The sequence below is a fragment of the Oryx dammah genome, unplaced genomic scaffold (assembly GCF_014754425.2).
Source record: "Oryx dammah isolate SB20612 unplaced genomic scaffold, SCBI_Odam_1.1 HiC_scaffold_26, whole genome shotgun sequence".
Lineage (NCBI taxonomy): Eukaryota > Metazoa > Chordata > Mammalia > Artiodactyla > Bovidae > Oryx > Oryx dammah.
The window spans coordinates 94,058,591-94,082,532 of NW_024070210.1; the positions used below are offsets into that span (position 1 = coordinate 94,058,591).

General features: G+C 39.2%; 1 protein-coding gene across 1 annotated transcript in view; it reads left to right on the forward strand.

Annotated features, from left to right (window-relative positions):
* The first annotated feature begins 416 nt into the window (after positions 1-416).
* Positions 417-23,942, forward strand: part of LOC120852613 (ankyrin repeat domain-containing protein 31-like) — a 134,101-nt gene continuing 110,575 nt past the window's right edge. The window contains 4 exon segments of the mRNA XM_040225947.1: positions 417-668; positions 13,726-13,784; positions 15,600-15,709; positions 23,297-23,346. Of these exon segments, the coding sequence (XP_040081881.1) occupies positions 514-668; positions 13,726-13,784; positions 15,600-15,709; positions 23,297-23,346 (374 nt within the window). The 5' untranslated portion in view covers positions 417-513.

Consider the following 23,942-nt stretch of genomic DNA (forward strand, 5'->3'; position numbering starts at 1 on the left):
TTAGGCGGGCTCGGCCTGCGGTCTGTCTGCGGCAACGCATCCTGTCTGATCCCGGAGGCCGCAGCTGCAGTCCCTTGACCGCTGGGCCCCAAAGCAAAGGTGCGGAAAGCGGGTGCGGTAGCAAGCCACTCCCTAGCTCATCGAGAAACCCTGGGTCCTCTCGCGCTAGCTCGGCGCCTTCCGCCACTACCGGGGCGAGGCGGGGCGGGGCGGGGCGAGGCGGGGCGGGGCGGGGCGGGGCCAACGTGCGGCGCGCGGCTCCCCCTGTAGGCGGCGCGCGACTCCCCCTGCCAGCCGCGTGAGGCGCCCCCTGCCGGCCGCGTGCGATCACACCGCGGCGCTCGCCCGCCTCCCTCACTACGCACTCGCGGCCTAAGGCGCTGCAGTCGCAGAACAGGCCCGTCTCCCGCCAAGAATGTTATTAACTCATAATTTCTCCTGGCCCTCAGAGCAATCTTTGTTTTGTGATTTTTACTTTTTTTAATTAACATTTTTTTTGTTTGTTTTGCGGAAATGGAGGAGTTGGAGAAGGAGGATAAGAAAGACTCCGAGTGCGACGTGGAGATGGAAGAAGGCTCCCAGGCCGCAGACTGGGACAGCGATGAAACGGTGGTAGAGGGGTCCGTGACGGAGAGCGACCCTGAGGAGGAGGCGCTGCCCGGGAGAAGGTGAGCGCCCTTGGGCTGGGGCCCTGGCGGCGGGTGGCCCTCGGAGATTTGAGGGGGAGGTGTGCCCAGCCAGACTGCGTGCAGGCCCGAGTAGGGCCTGTGGGGCGCCCAGGCCTGAGCTAAGAACTTTGTAGGTAAAGACCCGCAAAGCCTCCCCATACCCCCCACCTAGGACCGAATGAGCTTTATAGTTAACTGGCACTGGAAGAAAAGAAAGTGAAGTCGCTCAGTCGTGTCTCTTTGCGACCCTGTGGACTGTAGCCTACCAGGTACCTTTGTCCATGGGATTCTCCAGGCAAGAATACTGGAGTGGGTTACCGTTTCCTTCTCCAGGGGATCTTCCCAAACCCAGGGATCGAACCCGGGTCTCCTGCTTTGGAGGCAGACGCTTTAACCTCTGAGCCACCATTATGGCATTTTAAAAAAGCCCGCTTTCTTAGTCTGCGGCTCTTTTGTACAGGTACAAAAGTATTGGGTCTAAACCCTTCATGCGTTACGCTTCAAGCGACTCCTAACTCAGGTGTAAGGGGCAGTTCCTATACTTTCCAGAAACGATCGTGTGATGGGGGAACTGGCTACTGCCAAAGTGGAGATGGATAGCTTTATAAGAATCAAGAGAAGATGGTAGTTCTTTCATCAAAACATAGCTAGTTCTCTGTGCTGGACACGGGGAGAAGATACAAGAGAAGAGGCCACTGCCTTTGAGAAACCTACAGGCCAGGAAAGCCATAAACAGATCATTTCAATATTGTGTGGCAAGTTCAGGGTTGGGGGTAGGTGCAGGCTGGTTTAGGAGCTCAGAGGGGGTTGACTTCTGTAATTTATTTATGTTTGGTTCCCTTGAGTTGCTGCACATATGCTTTCTCCAGTTGCAGTCACTGGGGAGCTACTCTTTGTTGGGGTGCACGGGCTTCCTCATCATGGTGGCTTCTCCTGTTGAGCGTAGGCTGTTGGCACACCGGCGCCGGCTCAGTAGTTGTGGCAGGGGGCTAGCTGCCCCTTGGCATATGAAATCTTCTTAGACCAGGGATCAAACCCGTGTCTCCTGCATTGACAGGTGGATTCCCATCTGCTATACAGGGTTGGCTTCTGAGTAGAGGCATGAAGGTGGATAGGAGTTAAGTCAGATGGAGAAGTTTTCAGGCCAAGGGAATTGCCTGGGTAAAGGTGTCGTGGTGGGACGTAGCAATGTGTTATATGTGCTGGAACGTGCAAACAGTTAAGTATTACTGACATGTTAAATGTCGTGATAGGTGTGGTGAAAGATGAGGTTGGAGAGAAAGGTAGGATAAGGTCATGTAAGGCTTCTTATAGCTTGTATGAGTCTGTAAGATCTTAAGTGGAGGAGTAACATAATCAGATTTTCATTCACTCATGCATGCCCTGGATTTGTAAATTCCAATGAAAAGTCTTTTATTTCTTTAAATCACTTCAGAATCCTGTTAAAAGGTGGATTCCAATTTCAGGAGTTCTAGAGTGGGGTTTGAGATTCTGCATTTCTCACAAGTGTCTGGGTTAAAGTTGATACTGTTAGAGCATGGGTTACCTTTTGCAAAGTGCGGCCATTCAGGTTAGCTTTTGGGATCAAAGCAGTAACAGACTGGGATGATGAAAACTCAGCTAGGCAGAAACAGTGGGAACAGAGGCAAAAGGACAAATCTGAGAAATCTTTAGAAAGTAAATTTGGTAGGAAATGGTGATTGACGTGATATGGAGGATGAGAGCTGGGCGGCAGTATAGGATGGTATTCAGATTTCTGGTTCTTTTATATATACAGACAGTAACATTTGCTCTTAATGGTATGTGGGGACCATTTTGACTAGTACGTGATGTCATAATAATTATTACACTCAAGATCCAGAACAGTTCTGTTACTTAAAAAAAAACCAAATCCTCCTTTGTGCTCCCTGTCCCTTGTAGTCAAGCACCTCCTTCCCCATTTAAATGACATTTTCCATCTGTGTAATATATCATCTTTTAAAAATCTGTCTGCTTCCATTCCTTCCATCTTTGGTTTTTAGAAGTTTGATTATGACATGTCTGGTAATGATTTTCTCTGTGTTCTTCCTGTTTGGAGTTCCCTGAGTTTCTTGAATCTATAAACTTATATCTTTCACCAAACTTGGGAAGTTTTCTGTCATGATTTCTTCATATATTTTTTATGTACCATTCTTTTTCTTCTCTCTTTCTGGGATTTAAATGATGTGGATGCTAGACCTTCTGATAGTTTCCCAGATCCTTGAGGCTGTATTAACTTTTTTCATTTTTTTTCTCTCAGTTCTTCAGACTATATAATTTCTATTGCTTTGTGTTCAGATTCACTTAGCCTTTCCTATGTTATATCCATTCTGTTGTTGAGACCATCCAGTGAATTTTTAATTTCAGGTATTAGATAATCAGTTCAGTTCAGAAGCTCAGTTGTGACTGACTCTGTGACCCCATGGACCACAGCAAGCTGGGCTGTCACCAACTCCCGGAGCCTGCTCAAACTCATGTCATGTGATGCCATCCAACCATCTCATCCTCTGTCGACCCCTTTTCCTCCTGCCTTCAGTCTTTCTCAGCATCAGGGTCTTTTCCAATGAGTCAGTTCTTTGCAACAGGTGGCCAAAGTATTGGAACTTCAGCTTCAGCATTGGTCCTTCCAATGAATATTTAGGATTGACTGGTTGGATCTCCTTGCAGTCCAAGGGACTGTCAAGAGTCTTCCCCAACACTGCAGTTCAAAAGCATCAATTCTTTGGCACTCAGCTTTCTTTATCATCCAGCTCTCACTTTCATACATGACTACTGGGAAAACCATAGCTTCAATTAGACGGACCTTTGTCAGCAATTATATCTCCTAAAATTTCCATTGGATTCTCTTTTATAGTTTTTATTTCTGTGCTGAGAACTTCATTGTCATCCGTTGGATAAATGTTTACCTTTATCTCTTAGAGAATTATTTAAATAGCTGTTTTAAAATCTTTGTCTTATAATTCCAGCATCTGGACTGGACAGCCTGGGACATTCAAATCTGTTATCTTTTCTGTTTTTTAATTACAAAAGGAAATTTATTTCAAAAGCATAGGGGAACATTTACTTTTGAACAAAGTGATAAACAGGTGCCTTGCAAAAGAAAAAAATCCGTGGCATGAAGTTTTTCGTTCAAGTTTTTTAAGCAAAAATAATCTAAGTTGTGCACTATTGCTTTAAGAAAGGGAAGGGGAACAATGAGGTGGTAAGGGAAGGAACACAGTCAACTTAATATCAAACTTTAGAAAGTAAAGTCACTTTTCTTTCAAGAATTAGTCAGATTTTCCTTTTCGTTGCATGTTGAGTAATTCTGCATAATATTCTGTATATTTTGAATGTTATATTTTGTACTCTTGTTCCTGTTAAAATCTGCTAGAGGGTGTTGATTTTTGTTTGTTGTAAGAGACAGTTAGTCTGATTAGATCTGACTGCCCATTCTATTGCCTTCTGTGGGTGGTAGTTACATCAGTTCAATTTTCAAAGCCTTTATTATGCTGTCTGAGTCTGTCTGGCTCATGTACCATTCAGGGGTTAATTTGGAATTTGGGAAGTAGTTAATATCATAGTTCAATTCTCTAAGCCTTTATTATGCTTTTTTGAATCTCTTCTGCATGTGGACAGCTCAGAGTTGAGCCTAAGACTTGTTCAGTCGCTAAGTCATGTTGTGACTCTTTGAAGCCCTATGGACTGTAGCACATCAGCCTCCAAACTATCTTCCAGAGTTTGCTCAACTTCATGTCCATTAAGTCACTGATGCCATCCAGCCATCTCATCCTCTTTTGTCCCCTTCTCCTCCTTCCCTCAGTCTTTACCAGCATCAGGGTCTTTTCCAATGAGTCGGCTCTTCGCATCAGGTGGCCAAAGTGTTGGAGCTTCAGTTTCAGCATCAGTCCTTCCGATGGATATTCATAGTTGGATTTCCTTTAGGACTGACTGGTTTGATCTCCTTGCAGTCTAAGGGAATCTTCTCCAGCACCACAATTCAAAAGCATTAATTCTTCAGCATTCAGCCTTCTTTAGGGTCCAACTCTCACATCTGTGCATGACTATTGGAAAAATCATAGCTTTGAATATATGGACCTTTGTTGGCAAAGTGATGTTTCTGCTTTTTAATATACTGTCTAGGTGTGTCATAGCTTTCCTTCCAGGAGCAAGTATCTTTTAATTTCATGATTGCAGTCACCATCTGCAATGATTTTAGAGCCCAAGAAAATAAAATCTGTCACTGCTTCCACTTTTCCCCTTCTATTTGCCATAAAATGATAGGCCTGGATGCCATGATCTTCATTTTCTTAATGTTGAGTTTCAAGCCAGCTTTTTCATGCTCCTTTTTCACCCTCTTCAAGAGGCTGTTTAGTCCCTCTTCGCTTTCTGCCATTAGAGTGGAATCTTTTGCCTATCTAGGGCTGTTGGTATTTCTCCTGGCCATCTTGATTCCAGCTTGTGCTTCATCCAGCCTGGCATTTCTTATGATGTACTCTGCATATAAGATAAATAAGCAGGGTGGCAATATACAGCCTTGTTGTACTCCTTTCCCAATTTTGAACCAGCCCACTGTTCCATGTAAACTTTAACTTTTGCTGCTTGATCCTCATACAGATTTCTCTTGAGAAAAGTAAGGTACGATGGTCTGGTACTCCCATCTCTTTATGGATTGTCCACGGTTTGTTGAGATCCACAGAGTCAAAGCCTTAGTGTAGTCAATGAAGCAGAAGTAGATATTTTTCTTGACTTCCCTTGCTTTCTCTGTGATCCAATGAATAATGACAATTTGATCTCTGGTTCCTCTGCCTTTTCTAAACCCAGCTTGTACATCTGGAAGTTCTTGGTTCATGTATTATTGAAGCCTACCTTGAAGGATTTTGAGAATTATCTTGCTAGCATGTGGAATGAGCACAGTTGTTTGGTAGTTTGAACATTCTTTGGCATTGCCCATCTTTGGGATAGGAATGAAAACTGACCCTTTCCAGTCCTTTGGCCACTGCTGAGTTTTCCAAATTTGCTGGCATATTGAGTACAGTACTTTTAACAGTGTCATCTTTTAGGATTTTAAATAACTCAGCTGGAATTCCATCATTCCACTAGCTTTGTTCATAATAATGCTTCCTGAGGCCCACTTGACTTCACATGCCAGAGTGTCCAACTCTAGGCTAGTGACCACACCTTCGTGGTTACCCAGATCTTTAAGGCCTTTCTTTTATTGTTCTGTGTATTCTTGCCACCTCTTCTTAATCTCTGCTGCTTCTGTTAGGTTCTTACCATTTTTGTACATTATTGTGCCCATTTTTGTATGAAATGTTCCCTTGATATCTCCAGTTTTCTTGAAGAGATCTCTAGTCTTTCCCATTGTATTGTTTTCCTCTATCTCTTTGCATCGTTCCTTTAAGAATGCCTCAGACTTATGTTGGATCACATACAGAATTAGATGGTCCTCCTCCCTGCTTTCTTTTCTCCAGGATTTTCATGCACCCTCTCCTCCCTCTACCCCCACATGTGGGTTTATATGACCGGAAAGATGGATTTCTTTCAGTGTCAGCCTTTCATTGTAGTTTCCTGCAGCTGGGGCCATCTTCAGGGCAAAGTGTTAAAAAAAACAAGAGAGAAGAAAATAAGAGATTCTTTTCATACTCTTGGGATTATGGTTCCTCTAGGAGGAGAGAAACAGGTTTTCTCTTGAGTTTAAGTGTCCAAGCTACCATAGTTGGTAGCAGTATAGCTCTAAAGCTAAAAAGAGAAAACGGCAAAACTCAAGGATTTCCCCCACACCTTCTGGTGTTCAGGGGGCCCTTTCTCTAATTTTCTTGATAAAGCTAGGAAGGATTTCTTCTGAAGTTTTTGGTATCTGTGCCCACTGTGCAGTTCTAGGTTTAGGCTTTGGGTCAAAGCTGGAAACAAAGAAAAATAACAGCAAAAAACTGAACCAAAAAAACCCAAGCAAACCATGAGACTCACTTACTACAAGGTTGTTATTTAGCTTTTAGTTTCAGTCCCCAGTTTACCTGCTATTGTTTACTTTTCAGATTACTCAGATAGCTTTTAAGAAATATTCTACTAGAGTTTTTAGTTGTAATCACGGGAGAACTAGGCTATAGATGGCTCACTGTCATGGCTAACCAATCTTTTTTCCCCCTCTAATTCATTTTGAAATGATTCTCTGCAGTGCCATATAAACATCATTCTTTCAGACCTCATAGCTCAGGGTTAAAAATTAGTGTTCTTTTTATTGGTATGGAAATACAGTAAAGTCTAAGCATTGCTGGAGCTGAATGCCATTGCACTTTTCCCTCCTGCATCTTCTTTGCTTACTTGTATGCAATTTATTCTGTTTTTCATGCCCAAGCTTCCAACTTTGACCGACAAGAGAAAAATAGGTCTTAGAAGACCTGAGAACAGGCAAAACATACAGTTTCACATAGTTAAATAATCCTTAAATGTTGCAGCTATTAAGGTGCTTTTGCTAAAATCTGAGAAAGGATTTGACGACCAGTGGAATTACATAAAGCAAGGCCTTCAAAGAATGAGGATGCCATAACTGTGTCTGAAAAGTACTCTGAGAGCCTGGACTTGGTCCTAACCTTATGAAACTGGAAAATGCATCCAGTTTCTTTTATGGCTTGGTAGGTGTTGCTACTAATCTGTAAGAATTTAAATCGCTGACTAAAAAGATTTTGTTTGCTTGTTTTTTGTTTACTAAGAGGCAGGATTCATTCTCTATCTCGTCCTCTGTCCTCTGTTCTTGACAGAGGATGAGATGGTTGGAGGGGATCACTGATTCAATGGACGTGGATTTGAGCAAGCTCTGGGGGATGGTGAAGGACATGAATGCCTGGCGTGCTGCTCCATGGGGTTGCAGAGAGTTGGACACGACTAAGTGACTGAACAACAGCAAGGATTCATTTTTCTTATATGTGCCCTGAGAACCCTTTACCAATCATTAATTTCTGTCTCAGCCTCTGGTAAATATTTACTGCTCAACAACATTTAAAGAATACATCTCAAACTAATCCTGTTCAATAAATTTAAACAGAACCACTTTCTAGGATAGTTCATTATTATATAGATTTAGGTATATGTTCAGGTCAAATCATATTCTCTGAACATTATAAGTGCATTTAAAGGCTAATTGAATAAAATACCCTGCAAAATGAGTGTTCATTTTGTCCTTTAAGATAGACTAGCACTGTCCTCATGAATTGTCTAGATAAATACCTGTTATAAAGGATACAATTGCAGAAGGGAAAAATATAAAGCAAGATACAGTGAGACAATGAATAACTGGACTAAAATAGCTAAAGAAAGCAACATTTTGGGTCAGGATCTATATCAAAATAATGACTCCTCCAATGATTAAAACAGAATGGTGCCGAGTACCATTCTGAAAGCTGTTAACTCCGAGAGAAGAGATGGAGCAAGATTAGCTGCAGTAGTGGGCATCAGTCCCTCATGGCCAGCAGTCACTCTTGAGCTGATGCATGGTCATTGGCCTGCACACTCCCCTCTGGTGCCACTGGTCGAAGGACTTCATCCTCACTCCACACAGGACACATAGAGCAGTGGGGTTGGCCAACTACTGTATGACACACACTTTTCAACAGAACAGAGGAGTACACGCTGAGGCTAAACAGGGAAGTGTATTCCCACACAAGGTGGTAAGTCCAGTACAGGCTGGGAGGACTCTGTCTTTTAGTGGGAAAATGTTCCAGACCCAAGGCCTAGGAGGAGTGAAAGATGGTATGTGCGTGCCTGCCTTTCTCAACACATTCTTTGTTATCTCCTGTAGAAAGTACACATATTGCCTCCTCAGTTGAACCAGATCAAACTTCTCGATCTAATAACTGGTTTTCAGGAAATATACAGGACAGACGAACACGTGAAATGACATGCAGTCTTCAAATCCTAAATGTGGGAAACTATATGGGAAAAACAACCCAGTTTCTTCAACAAATAAATTGTAAGGGGCAGGGAAAGGTATAACTTACAGATTTTAAAAGAGACTTAAGAGACATGCAACCAATGCAATGTGTGTATCTTGTTTGGATCCCGATATGAACGAACCATTGTAAAAAGAGACAGGGAAATCTGACTGCAATCTCTCTGTTAGTTTACATTGCTGTATGACAGCTTACTCCAAAACGTATTAACTTCTTAAAGCAGTGAACATATTGTGTAGTTTCTGTGGTTCAGGAGTCAAGGAGTGGCTTGACTAATGATCAGGCTCAAGGACTCAGAAGGCTGCATTCACCTCACGGTTTCATGAGAAGGAGCCACTACCCGAACGGAGGTTGTGAGATTCAGCTCCTTCTCTGGCTGTTGACTTCAGTCCTTGGCTCCTCTCTGTTGATGGGAGCCTCCCGTTAGTTTCCTGCTGTGTAGGCTTCTGCAAAGGGCATTGCAACATGGCAGGCTGGCTTCCACAAGAGGGAAGCAGCAAGAGAATGAGAGGATAGGATGGAAGCCAGTGAGGACACATCCCAACCTATTTGCTGTGTTTTGTTTATGAGAAGAGTTGCTGGATCCAGTCCATACTCAAGGATAAATACCATATACAAGGGTGTAAATACTGAGAGCCATTAAAGAGGTTGCTTACTATAGACCATATAATGTTTATTAATATTAAGTAGTTATTAGCTTTTTTAAGCATGTAGTTTCGGCTGTTTTTAAAGGTGTGATTATTATGGTTATGTTAAAAGAGTCCTTATCTTTTAGAGTTGAATACTGAAATATTTCCAGATGAAATGGAATAAGATGTTCAGGATTTGCTTTAAAAATAATCTAGTAAGAGACTCACACTGGGTGCAGAGGATGGCAAGGGTTATAGAGGAAGCAATAATGGCTGGGTACTGATAGTTATTTCACTCGGATGGTGAGTGTACTATTGTCTTTTATTTGTTGTTATTTGTAGTTTTCCATAAACAGGTAAAATGAGTAAAAAAAAAAACAAAACTCATTCCAAATCATATATTTATGCCTTAGTACATTGTTACTTTCTTGGATTCTGGGAAGATTTTAAAACATTTTTTTTTAAATCATGGTGAGATATATATATATATATATATATATAATATAGAATAGTATTTTAACCATTTTCAAGTGTATAATTCAGTGACATAAAATACATTCACGTTGTTGTGCAGCCATCACTGCTAGTTATCTCTAGAATTTTTTCATCTTCTCAAATTGACACTCTGTGTATAACTCCCCATTCTTCCCTGCCTTCAGCCCTTTGCTACCACCATTCTGCTTTCTGTTTCTATGAATCTGATTACTCTCTATACCTCATGTAAGTGGAATTATACCATTTTTGTTCTTTTATGTCTGACTTTTTTCACTTAATATGATGTCTTTAAGGTCTATCCATGATGTAGCATGTATTAGTATTTCCTTCCTTTTTAAGGCTGAAAAATATTCTACTGTATGTAGGTTCCACATTGTTTATCTACTCATCTGTCAGTGGACACTTGTCAATGTCCACCCTTTAGCTGTTGTGAATAGTGTTTCTGTGAACATAAGTGTACAAATTCAGGTCTCTGCTCTCAGTTGTTAAATCTGTCTAATTTTTTGAGAATGTACCATATTGTTTTCCACAGTGGCTGTACCAATTTACATTCCGACTAGCAATGTACAAGAGTTCCAGTTTCTCCATATACTTGCCACACTTGTTGTTTTTGTTTTTTGTTTATTTGTTTTTGGTTGGTGTGAAGTGGTATCTCATTATGGTTTCCCTAATGCTTAGTATTTTTGAGCATTTTTCATGTTGCCAAGAGAAATATCAGTAACCTCAGATATGCAGATGACACCGCCCTTATGGCAGAAAGCAAAGAGGAACTAAAGAGCCTATTGATAAAAGTGAAAGAGGAAAGTGAAAAAGCTGGCTTAAAACTCAACATTGAGAAAACTAAGATCACATGGCAAATAGATGGGGAAACAATGGAAACAATGATAGACTTTCTTTTCTTGGGCTCCAAAATCACTGCAGATGGTGATTGCAGCCATGAAATTAAAAGATGCTTGCTCCTTGGAAGAAAAACTATGACAGACCTAGGCAGCATATTAAAAAGCAGACACATTACTTTGCCAACAAAGTTCTGTCTAGTCAAAGTTATGGTTTTTCCAGTAGTCATGTGTGGATGTGAGAGTTGGATCATAAAGGAAGCTGAGTGCCGAAGAATTGATACTTTTAAACTGTGTTTTTGGGATGACTCTTAAGTCCTCTGAACTGCGAGGAAATCAAACAAATCAATCCTAAAGGAAATCAGTCCTGAATGCTCGTTGGAAGGACTGATGCTGAAGCTGCAGCTCCAGTACTCTGGCCACCTTTTGCAAAGGGCTGACTCATTGGAAAAGACCCTGATGCTGGGAAAGATTTAAGGCAGGAGGAGAAGGGGACGATAGAGGATGAGATGGTTGGATGGCATCACTGACTTGATGGACATGAGTTTGAGCAACCTCTGGGAGTTGGTGATGAACAGGGAAGCCTGGTATGCTTCAGTTCAGGGGGTTGCAAAGAGTTGTACATGACTGAGTGACTAAACTGAACTGATTTGTATATCCTCTTTGGAGAAGTGTCTTTCAAATCCTTTGCCCATTTTCTTTCATTCTTTAAAGATTTTTTAAACAAGATAAATTCTTAGTAGCATACTTAGAATGAGATATAGTAGCATACTTACAATGCTCTGCTTAGTAGCATACTTGCCATGATATATCTTTGCTGTTTTTATCCCTCGCCAGATCTGAAGCTTCTTGAGAACAAGGACTGTCTTTTCTCTTTACCTTGGTGCTGCCTAGAACATAGTAAGATGTGAATCCAAAACTTAATTTCTGTAATTTATGTTCTGAAAATATACACTTGAATTTAACCCTGGGATCTTAAATTCTCTGTGATGTAGAGAAAGGTGAATGAAGAAAACCCACCAGCGCTGGTTCCTTCATATCATCTCCTCATTTCACTTCTGTTCAAAAACTATATTGATGTTTGCCCCTTACTCCAAAATATCAAAAAATAACAGAGTACTTATTTAAAAAGAACAGAGCACATGAATAAGTCTTAATTTTCATCTTGGATAAGTTTTTTAAATTTATTTTTAAATTGAAGGATAATTGCTTTACAGAATTTTGTTGTTTTCTGTCAGACATCAACAAGATCAGCCATAGGTACACCCATGTCCCCTCCCTCCCAAAGCTTCTTCCCGTCTCCCTTCCCATCCCACCTGTCTAGACTGTCACAGAGCCCCTGTTTGAGTTCCCCGAGTCAAACAGCAAATTCTTGTTGGCTGTCTGTCTTACATATGGTAATGTAAGTTTCCATGTTACTCTCTCCATACATCTTACTCTCTCCCTCCTCACATCTCGCATGTCCATCTGTTCTCTATGTCTGTTTCTTCATTGCTGCCCTGCAAATAAATCTGTCAGTACCATCTTTCTAGATTCCATATATATATGCATTAGTATATGATATTTATATTTCTCTTTCTGATTTATTTCACTCTGTATAATAGTCTCATTAGACACTGACTCAAATTCACTCCTTTTTATGGCTGAGTAATATTCCATTGTGTATATGTACCACAGCTTCTTTATCCATTCATCTGTTGATGGGCATCGAGGTTGCTTCCATGTTCTAGCTACTGTAAGTAGTGCAGCAGTGAACAATGGGATACATGTGTCTTTTTCAGTTTTGGTTTCCTCAGGGTATACGCCTAGGAGTGGGATTGCTGGGTCGTATAATGGTTTTATTCCTAGTTTTTTAAGGAACCGCCGTACTGCCTTCCATAGTGGCTGTATCAACTTACATTCTGACTGGCAAGATGGTTCCCTTTGCTCCACACCCTCTCCAGCATTTATTGTTTGTAGAATTTTTGATGATGGCCATTCTGACTGGTGTGAAATGGTATCTCGTTGTAGTTTTGATTTACATTTCTTTAATAATGAGCAATGTTGAGCCTCTTTTCATGTGTTTTGTTAGTCATCTGTATGTCTTCTTTGGAGAAATGTCTGTTTAGGTCTTTTTCCCAGTTTTTGATTGGGTTTTTAGTTTTTATGGTATTGAGTTGTATGAGCTGCTTGTATATTTTAGAAATTAATTCTTTGTCAGTTGTTTCCTTTGTTATTATTTTCTCTCATTCTGAGGGTTGTCTTTTCACCTTGTTTGTAGTTTCCTTTGCTGTGCAAAAGCTTTTGAGTTTCATTAGGTGCCACTTATTTATTTTTGCTTTTATTTCTATTACTCTAGGAGGTGGGTCATAGAGAATCTTGCTCTGATTTATGTCATAAAGTGTTCTGCCTATATTTTCCTCTAAGAGTTTTATAGTTTCTGGTCTTACATTTAGGTCTTTAATCCATTTTGAGTTTATCTTTGTGTGGCATTAGGAGGGCTTGCATGGCGGCTCAGATGGTAAAGAATCTGCCTGCAGTGTGGAAGACCTGGGTTCGATCCCTGGGTTGGGAAGATCCCCTGGAGGAAGAAATGGCAACCCACTGCAGTATTCTTGCCTGGAAAATCCCCATGGACAGAGGAGCCTGGCGGGCTACAGTCCAGGGGGTCGAAGAGTCGGACACGACTGAGTGACTGAGCACGTGGCATTAGGAAGTGGTCTGATTTCACTCTTTCACACATAGCCGCCAGTTTTCCCAGCACCACTTATTGAAGAGGCTGTCTTTGCCCCAATGTATACTCCTGCCTCCTTTGTCAAAAATTAGGTACCCATAGGTGCATGAGTCATCTTGGATAAGTTTTAATTTAAAGACTATATTTCTGAAAAAATGCACTGATATAGAATATTAATAGTGGTATAACTAGGAGTTTTAGCAAATTTAGTTATAATTTTTATGAGTCATTTACATTGAACTATATTAAAAGTTTATTCACTTAATCATTTTGCAATGCATGCTGTGTATCATCACATTGTATAACTTAAACTTATACAATATTATATGTCAGTTACATCTCAGTAAAACTGGAAAAAAAACTTAAATGCCAGTTGAATTGTTAGTCTTTGTTTAAGAAACATCATAACATCTATTCCATCTTTTTTATTTTTGAAAGGTTGCTTTTTAATCAAGACACATCTCTTAGATCTGAGTTCAGTCTCCATCCCAGTAAAGGTGAGAAATAATTCTTTTCACTAAGTAGTCCCTTTAATTTTCCAAGTATTATTATTCTATTAACTTCTTTTATATTTAGTCTTATTCTTTAACTTTACACAGAATAAATTTCTTACAGGCATCTGTAACAGATCTTAAGATCTGTTGTTATAAGGATAGCAGTGGGGTTTGTAACTTCTAGAAGATGTTTATGACTCCTAAAGAGGGCTACTGATAATGTGGAAGTAGCGTTGGGATAGCAGTTCTCCCCTCAGAGATCTCCCACTTAACCCTTGAACTTTCCTATTTGCAAAGTGAATAATACTTTTTAATAATTAGTCTGATTCTGTCAGACTAAAATTGAAGTACAAGTATCCTTGGTATATATTTTTTAAAAAGAGCCTTTCACTTACAAATTCTCCAAACCTCCTGAGTCCACTTCTAAATCAATATTTACACTTCCAGAAAAATCTATCACTGATTGTTGCAGTTCAGAAAGATCAGTTTTGCAGAAAGCCATTCAAATAGTGGGTTATTTCCTTTTATGATTCTTCTTGTGAGCCATTTTTTATTGGAGAATATCTGGAAATAGGTGTAGGATGGAAGGAAAATGTCTTAACCATCATGGAACTCTGTGTGTGTGCACTTGTGCCTAGGTATCCATGGGGGCCTGTTTGCAGGAGCCCCTGTATACACCCAAATCCCCAAGTTCCGTAGTTGGCCCTCCACATCTGTGTACTGCACATTCACAGACTCCACCAGCTGGGAATTGTAAACACAGTACACGACTTCATGTAGGGTTGGTGGAATCTGTGGATGCCAGACTCACGGATGTGGAGGGCCGAATGTGTGTCCATTAAAAAACATCCTTGTTTAAGTGGACCATGTTTAAGGTAGTCCAGTCCCTGTTATTCAAGGGTCAACTGTGGTTCACAAAGTCCTCGCTGTACATCATCTCACCTGATACCCCAATGGCAAATTACAGTTTGATCTTGGAACAGTTTTTCCTACATGTAATTGGAAGGGATTTTGTGTAATATTGGCCTCCAAAATGTATTCTTATGATGTATAAAATGCCACTAGGAAGAAGTTAGATTTCTGTTTTAATATTCCAACAGAGTTTTTTCCCTTTGCTTCCCCTTCCCTTTTCTTCCCTTCCCTTTTCCAAATGGTGGATAGACCTTAATTATTTTGCTAATTATTAAAAGTATAACATTTTTAAAGTGTAATATTATATAATGTAGAAAGTGAAAGATCCCATCGCTTACTTTTCTCTGTTAATTTAGTGCCTAACAATTGCCAGTGTTTAGTATTTGTGTTTTTTTCTAGACATTTGTGTACCAATATAAATATGTTTTTTAATAATTAGTATTGTCCTACATATATTTTTTCTTTGTTATATTGATCTACCTCAGCCTGTTAAATTGCTGCCTTTATTCCATATGAATGTACCTTTACATAATGATTTGATAATGTTTGATGTTTCTCCATGTGTTTGCCTACCTTTCTGATTATTTCCTTAGAATAAGCAGTTAAAATTAATTTGATTTTAAAGGATGAACACGTGTCAGATTTTGACATATATTGCCTCCTAGAAAAGATGACTTTTTCTCTCTAGATCCAACACAGGATATATGCAATCTTTGCCAAACTGGTAAGTAAAATGTATCTGTTTATTTTAATTTGCATTTTTGAAGAGTACCAAAGTTAGGCATATTTCACTATTAACCATTTACAGTTTTGTGTATGTGTATGTGTGAGTGAATTGCCTTGGGTCATTGTTAAAGCAAAGCAATAACACTATTGCAAATGACCTGTGGTTGTATTTCATTTTAGGTTCATCTTCTCCAGAGATTCAGATTAGATTCAGATTCAGAGAGGATCCACAGGAGCAGATGGGTATAAATCAAACAATGCTTATTCTTATTGAGGATACAGTCTTACAGGTGTGTAGCATACTGATTAAATGCATGCTTTTTAAAAATTAGCAATGCTATTTGAAATAAGGGCAAATTACTCATGATTAATTCTTTTTGCTATTGTTTTGCTTTTCTTTCTTACTCAGTTTTTCCCATTTCTTAGCCAGTCACACTGTTTCTTATGTAAAAGTCAAATGTTTTAGGCTCTTTTTCCTTTATTTATTTCTCTTTCTGATAGAAATGTGGGATTGAGAAGGTTAAAATAGGCTGCAATAAGATATAATAATTAACAGTTTTCATCTCCATTGTATGTTAGTTCAGTTCAGTTCAGTTCAGTCGCTCAGTCGTGTCTGACTCTGTGACCCCATGAATTGCAGCACCCTAGGCCTCCCTGTCCATCACTGTCTCCCAGAGTTCAGTCAGACTCATGTCCATTGAGTTGGTGATGCCATCCAGCCAGAGGTCACCTTAAATTTGTGAATAAGATACTAATCTGTGTGGTATAATTTGAGATACAGGCCACTGAAAGACCCCTCTGTTGTCCTTTGTGTGTGTGTGTGAGAGAAAGAGTACATGTGTGCAGGCATACACTTATATACACAAATTTTCACTTGTTTCTTTTTAATGCAGTCACCATGGGGAAAAGTAAGGGATGATTCATTTAGCACCTTGCCACAAATAAGTTAGCTAACCAGAGATAACTACAGAGTTTAAGGAATGGAAGAGAGAATACATGTATTTTAATAGCAGAAATTGACAACAGTTTCAAAGAGTGATTGTGAAAGTTTCTGTGATATTATACCTAGGAAGGTGTATAACTTGTATAACTAGTCAAAAGAGAAAAATACAACACCAAATATTTTTTTAAAAGCTGGAGATTCCTATATTTAGTTTCTAATAGTTCGCTTAAATATCAGTTTTATAACTTCTGAATTAAGAAGAAAAAAAAATTTTCCCCTTTAGCTTTAGTAACTGTGAAATGGGAAATAAAAATTAAATTTTTTCTATTTATCTCAGAAACGTTTATTATGTGAATATTGTACTTGGCTCTAGATTGTACCTCAGAATGGTAATTTTGAAAGCTTGATTACCAAACCTTTTTGGTAATCAAAGCTATTTAAAAATATAGACTCAAACTCATATTTGAGTAGAACCTAGGACTCTCCATTTTTCAAAAGCCTCCCAAGAAATTTCTAATTATCAGCTAGATTGAAACAGTTGCCTTAGAGGACTGAGTATCTTTCAAAGATTCTTTCATCAGATTGTAAATCAGCTATCTGCTGGCCATGGGCTTCTTAAGATAAGAAGGTTGAATGAAGTATTTGGTATGTGTCCTTCTCTTTTTGCCTTCATTGAATTTCATTGGTAGTAAAATAGATACCTCCTTTAACTTTCCCCTGCCTCTCCCCCATTTTTTTAAACAGTAAGTTAGGCCATGTTATCAAAGTGTTAAACATCTGTAGCAAATTCTAATTAATTTTTTTCAATTGACAGATACTGCTGCTTTCACAGTTTTTAATTTTAATTTTATTCTTTGAAAATAAACCTTTAGAAATTTAACTATGTGAGAGATACTGATTTTATCAAATAAACAGACCAGGAAAGGCACTGGTCTCTTTAAATAACTTCCCAAAGTTAATTTAAATAAAAAAATAATGTATTGTTTCACAACTTGAATATGTATTGCTTCAAAATCTGATGTTAAGTAAATTCTAAATAATTCAGTTACTAAACAGATTTCTTAAACAAAATTTTTTGTTAAAACTCAGATATAATACTGACATTTCAACTTCAAAACAACTTTAGAAATGATGAGATTGGGAATGACATATATACAGCACTATGTATAAAATAGATAACTAATGAGAACCTACTGTCTAGCACAGGGAACTCTATTCAGTGATCTGTGGTCACCTAAAAGGAAAGCAAATCTAAAAAAGAGGGGAAATATGTATACATATAAGTGATTCACTTTACTGTACAGCAGAGACCAACACAGCATTAAAGTTATAGTAAACATGTAGTAAAGCAACTATACTCCAGTAAAAATTTTTTTAAAAAGAAATAGTGGAACCTTTTAAGTAAGGGCAAACTGTGAAGATGATGATGAGAATCTTTGGTTTGACAAGTACCACGCTAATTTTTAAAACCATAGGAAGTGTTTTAAAATATCTCATACTCATCATTTTTGGGTCTTGCAGTACCTTTTCTTATTCTTTATAGGTGCTATATGGCAAGCAGTTTTAAAATTTTACATAGAAATTTTTAAATTTAATTTTATTTATTTTTTTACTTTAGAAATTTTTAAAATTTTGTTTAGAGAGCCTAGTAGTATGTCTGGAGAGAAAATTAGAGACATTACTATCCAAATTAGAAGGTATACTAGTTAATTTTACATGTTGACTGGGCCATTGGGTACCCAAATAGTCAGACGTTCTGGGAGTTTCTTTGAGGATGGTTTTGAATGAGATTAACATTTAAGTCAGTGGATTTGGGTAAATCAGATTGCCCTCCGTAATCGAATGGGCGTCATCCATCCAGTTGAGGGCCTGTATAGAAGAAAAAGACCAGCCTCCCTGAGCAAGAGAGAATTCTCCAGCAGAGAGCCTTTGGACTTTATCTCTACTGTCAGCTTTCTTGGGTCTTGAGCCTGACCGTCCACACTGCAGATCTGGACTTGCCCGTTTCCATAACTACATGAGCCAGTTAGGACACATCTCTTACTCTGCATATACATATCATATTAGTTTGTTTCTCTGGAGAAGCCTGCCTAATACAGTAGGCACCATTGTTCTTACTGTTAATATAACTAGCTTTTAATCATCTGGAAGATGCTTATTTGACAGGGAATAATGATTAATCCTGTGATTATTACCATCAGGCTGCCTCTTCCATCTTCTGTTCTCTGAAATGCTGTCTAAGCGTTCTGAATCAGGTTGAATTTCACTTTTCCTTTCCATTATGCAGTTTCCACTTTCCACCCATATCCATATGTAAAGGTGAAATCAGTTAAAACAAACATTAGAGAGAACCTTTAAAGAGAAATGAACAACCCAAGCCTTGTTTGACAGTTGTGAAATGGAAGAAGGATCATTGTTGGTAAAGCCAGAGGTTACAGAGATTATGTGTATATTGATATGTACTGTAAGGGCTTTTAAAAAATTTTATTGAAGTGTAGTTGATTTACAACGTTGTTAATTTCTGCTGTACAACAAAGTGATTCAGTTATATATATTTTTTCTTTTTCATATTCATGGTTTATCACAGGATATTGAATATAGTTCCCTGTGCTGTATAGTAAGACTTTGTTGTTTATTCTGTATATAGTAGGTTGCATCCTGCAGGGTCTTTTTAAGCCCCAGGAGAAGGTAGCATTCTCTCTTACTAGCTACCTCTCTTGAGGTATGAATAGCTGGACCAGTCAAATTCAAGGTGAGTGAGCAAAACTTAGGGAACTCCTTGACTCTACTGTGCTGATTATTAATGTCTCTGGTATCTTTTTCCTGACTCTAACCCATCCTGGCCTTCTTTAATTCTTAGGGTCCTAGAATTGCTGTCTCTGCCCCAAGTTGCAATTGCTTAGGATTATTTTGGAAAGAAATAGGATGAAACCAGGGCCTTGGCTCCTAACTCAGCCAGAGTAAAGACAGGTGTCATTCAGTGTTTAAATTACTTTGTGTTTAAGTTGTATTTAGATACTACTCAGTAGAGTTTAGAGCTTCCCAGGAGGTGCTAGTGGTAAAGAACCTGCCTGTGCAGGAGACATAAGAGATGTGGGTCTGATCCCTGGATCAGCAAGATCCCCTGGAAGAGGGCATGGCAACCCACTCCAGTTTTCTTGCCTGGAGAATCCCATGGACAGAGGAGCCTGGAGGGCTGTAATCCATAGGGTCGCAAAGAGTCTGATACAACTGAAGTGACTTAGCATGCACACATAGTGCAGTTTAAAATGACCATTTTATCATTTGATAACTCAGAAGCAATGTAAAGATGGTACCCAAAATCCAGATCAAGCAGTCTAAAAGACAATCATGTGGGTATTTTAAAATAATAAAAAAAATCTGTATAGATAACCAAATTTCACTGCCTCAGTGTGAGAGAAAAGTATTTTAAGCAAATGTTATCAATAACTCATCAAGATCACTGAAGCACTGCAGGAATGTGTATTCCGTTCTGTGGAATGTGAGGCTAGTTTGAGGGTAGACATCCCATGCCTAATGGAGCCAGGGTTGATCCAGCTGACCTGGTCGGCCAGGCTCCCATTTCTCTCCCGGTAATCCATTATTCAGGTGTAGAAGAGCTCAGATAGTAGAATATTGGTTTTTGGTTAAGGATATATAAACAGACTTGCTCCTTTTTCAAGTACTCTTAGTTAATACAAATTAAACCTTCTTTCACCTCTCATACCCTTCCCCCAACAGGTTGTTTTTTTTTTTTTTTTTAATGTCTGCACTTGAATTGCCTGGAAGGGGCAGGGGGAAAATGTCACATGTATCAGCAGCACAGACAGCTATTCGTACCCCTTAAGAAAGGATGGATTGAGTGTATCCTTATATTTTGATAATCAACAAATGAACAGCTCCAGCACCCATTATATTCTGAGGCATTATCTCTTGAGGAGTATTTCTGCCTATGGAAGGAGGGAAAAAATCAGCAGTCAGGAGCAAACTTCCTTCTTACTTGCTCTCTTATCTTTTGCATTTCCCTTATGTGGGTAGGAGCAAAGGAATAATTAGCCCTCAACAGGAAAATTCACTGATCCTCTAGTAAGATAAGTGGGTGTTACAGATACTTGAATGAATTGCTTTGTGAAGACTCAGAAATTACTTAGTGAATATATAAATATGTGTGTCTGTGTGTGCACATGTGCCTACTCAGTCTTGTCTGACTCTTTGTGATCCCATGGACTGTAGCCCACCAGGCTCCTCTGTTCATGGGATTCTTCAGGCAAGAATACTGGAATGAGTTGCCATTTCCTCCTCCAGGGAATCTTCCCAAACCAGGGATCAAACCCATGTCTCCTGCATTGGTAGGTGGTTTCTTTACCAGTGAGCCACCTAGGAAGCCAAGGTTTAATTACCCTGTTTAATTAGACCCTGTTTAATGAAACCCTGGTGCTGGGAAAGATTGACGGCAGGAAGAGAAGGGGACGACAGAGGATGAGATGGTTAGATGTCATCAATGACTCAATGGACATGAGTTTGAGCAAGCTCTGGGATTTGGTGATGGACAGGGAAGCCTGGCATGCTGCAGTCTATGGGGTCACAAAGAGTTGGACATGACTGAGTGACTGAACTAAACTGTTTAATTACTCCTTGGGACTTTCTAAGTTTACTTCTTAAAATTCCTTCTTCGCTGTGGGTCTCTGAGCTTTTTGTAAAGTCTGCTTAGGAAGTATGTATGTGTGGAACCAATGTAATAACCTTGAGCAGTGTAAAGATGCACTATCAATAAATAACAGTGAACAGTGAACAGTGAGTTGGAGAGGGTTTCCCTGGTAGCTCAGCTGGTAAAGAATCCGCCTGCAATGCAGGAGACCCCGGGTTGATCCCTGGGTTGAGAAGATCCGGTGGAGAAGGGAAAGGCCACTCACCCCAGTATTCTGGCCTGGAGAATTCCATGGACTGTACAGTCCATGGGGTCACAAAGAGTCGGACACGACTGAGTAACTTTCACTTTGACTAACTGGAGAACATTGAAGTTCTCACATGAGTTTGTGTTTTCTTGTTATTATGACTGTCAGTGATCAAAAATAGTTTGGAAGTTCAGGCTAATGGTTTTATTTTCAGAAAGCTTTATTATTGATCATAGAAACAAATGTAGAGGGCCCCCCAAAGAGAGATCTTTTTCTAAAGATTTTCTTTGATTCTAATAAGATATTTAAGGTAAGGATTCTTTTAAAGCAATGAAAGCCAGTGTGCTGTGAAATCTTAAAATGGAAGCATTTTATCAGAGCATTTTAGCCTTTTTGAAAGGGACACAACAACTTCAGCTTTGGGGGCATGACCTGAGGATTGAGTAGAATCCATTAAGCATTTAACACTGTGACACAGAGATTGTATGATTTTTGGCCCTCAGGAGAAATACAGAACTCAGAACCTGACAAGACTATCTCATCAGAACCATGATGGATTAATGAACTAAGGAGAAAACTAGGAATTAAAAAGAAGGAACACTCCCTTTCTCTCTACCTAAGTTCCACAAATTCTTTTATAAAAAGAAATTAAGACAAAAACTAAACATAAGGGCCAAACCTGTAAAACTCTTAGAAGAAAACACAGGGAGAAAGTATCATGACATTCTCTTTGGCAGTGATTTCATGCCAATGAAAGCATAAGCAACCAAATAAAAAATAGGTAAGCTAGACTTCATGAAAATTAAAAACCTATCTGCATTAAATGGCACTGTGAACAGAGTGAAAAGGTAACTTGAAGAAAGGGAGAACATGTTGATATATGTAAATCATAAATCTGATTAGAGATTGATGCACAGAATATATGGAAACTCATAGCAGCAACTAACTACCTGACTAAAAAAACGGGCAACGGACATAAATAGACATTTCAGTAAAGAAGATAAATGGAATTCCCTGGTGGTCTAGTGGTTACAACTTGGGGCTTTCATTGCTGGGCTTGGATTCTACCCTTGGTCCAGGAACTAAGGTTCCACAAGCTGTGTAGTGCAGCTTAAAAAGAGAGAGAGAGATGTACAAATGGCTTATAAACACATGAGAAAATATTAAATAAATCTCTTTAACCATTAGGGAAATGCACATCAAAACCATGATGAGAGTCTATCTCTCATGCATTAGGATGGCTAACAGCAAAATAAAATAACAAGTATTGATGAGAATGTGGAAAAATTGGAATTCTTGCCCCTTGCTGGTGGGAAATGTAGAATGGTGCAGCAGCTGTAAAATATGGTATGGTGATTCCTCAAAAAATTAAACATGGAATTACCATACGACTTAAAAACTCCTCTTCTGGGTATATGCCCAAAATAAGTGAAAACAGGGACATGAAAATATATTTGTCCATCCACACTCATAGAAGCATTGTTCACAGTAGCCAAAACATGGAAGCAACCCAAGTGTCCATTGATAGATGAGTAGATAAATAAAATGTGGTACATACAAACAATGGAATATTATTTGGCCTGAGACAGGAACAAAATACTGATACTTGCTACAACATGGATAAACCTGGAAGACTAATAAATATTACTTATTATGAGCCGGTCACAAGAGGCCAAGTATTACATGATTCCTTTCATATGAGGCACTTAGTCACATTCATAAAGACAGAGAGCAGAAGCATGGATGCCAGGGGTTGGGAGAAGGGTAAATGGAAAATTGTTTAGATATGGAGTTCCAGTTAGGGAAGATCAAAAAGTTCTTGAAATGGGGGTGATGATTATGCATCAGTGGGGCTGTACGTAATGTCAAAGGACTGTACCTTTTTAAATGGTCAAGATGGTAAACCCTCTGTATATTTTGCTACAATAAAAAAGAATCTAACAAATAATGACATAAGAAGTATATTAAATGTTAAGTTTTTTAGTTGTTGCATTAGCTTAGCTTTCCTCAGTTGAAAATAAACATTTTTTTCTTTCTAGCAACCTCAGAATGAAATGGAACAAAATGGAGCTTTGTTACAGTAAGTATAGTGATTTTTGGATTATTGCAGATTGTTAAAAATCTTTTTAAAATAAGTCTTTTTCTTAAGAATTTTAGGGTTCTTGTATGTTCTTGAATGATTATTATCCCTGTAGCAGCATGCTGCTGCTGCTAAGTCGCTTCAGTTGTGTCCGACTCTGTGTGACCCCATAGACGGCAGCCCACCAGGCTCCCCCGTCCCTGGGGTTCTCCAGGCAAGAACACTGGAGTGGGTTGCCATTTCCTTCTCCAATGCATGAAAGTGAAAAGTGAAAGTGAAGTCGCTCAGTCATGTCCTACCCTCAGCGACCCCATGGACTGCAGCCTTCCAGGCTCTTCCATCCGTGGGATTTTCCAGGCAAGAGTACTGGAGCGGAGTGCCCTTGCCTTCTCTGCTGTAGCAGCATAAATAGGTTATTTTACGAACATTCTAGATAAGTTTTATTTCATGAGCAAAATTGAATCAGGTTAAGTTGATTCTCTGACTTAAGATTATTTAAAAGGCAAATTTGTAGCATAGCACGAAGGAAGAATTTTTAGAGCTTATTGAAATAAGATTACATAGAACTGTTATATTTAAAGAGACCTTGTCCTTTAAATTTTTAT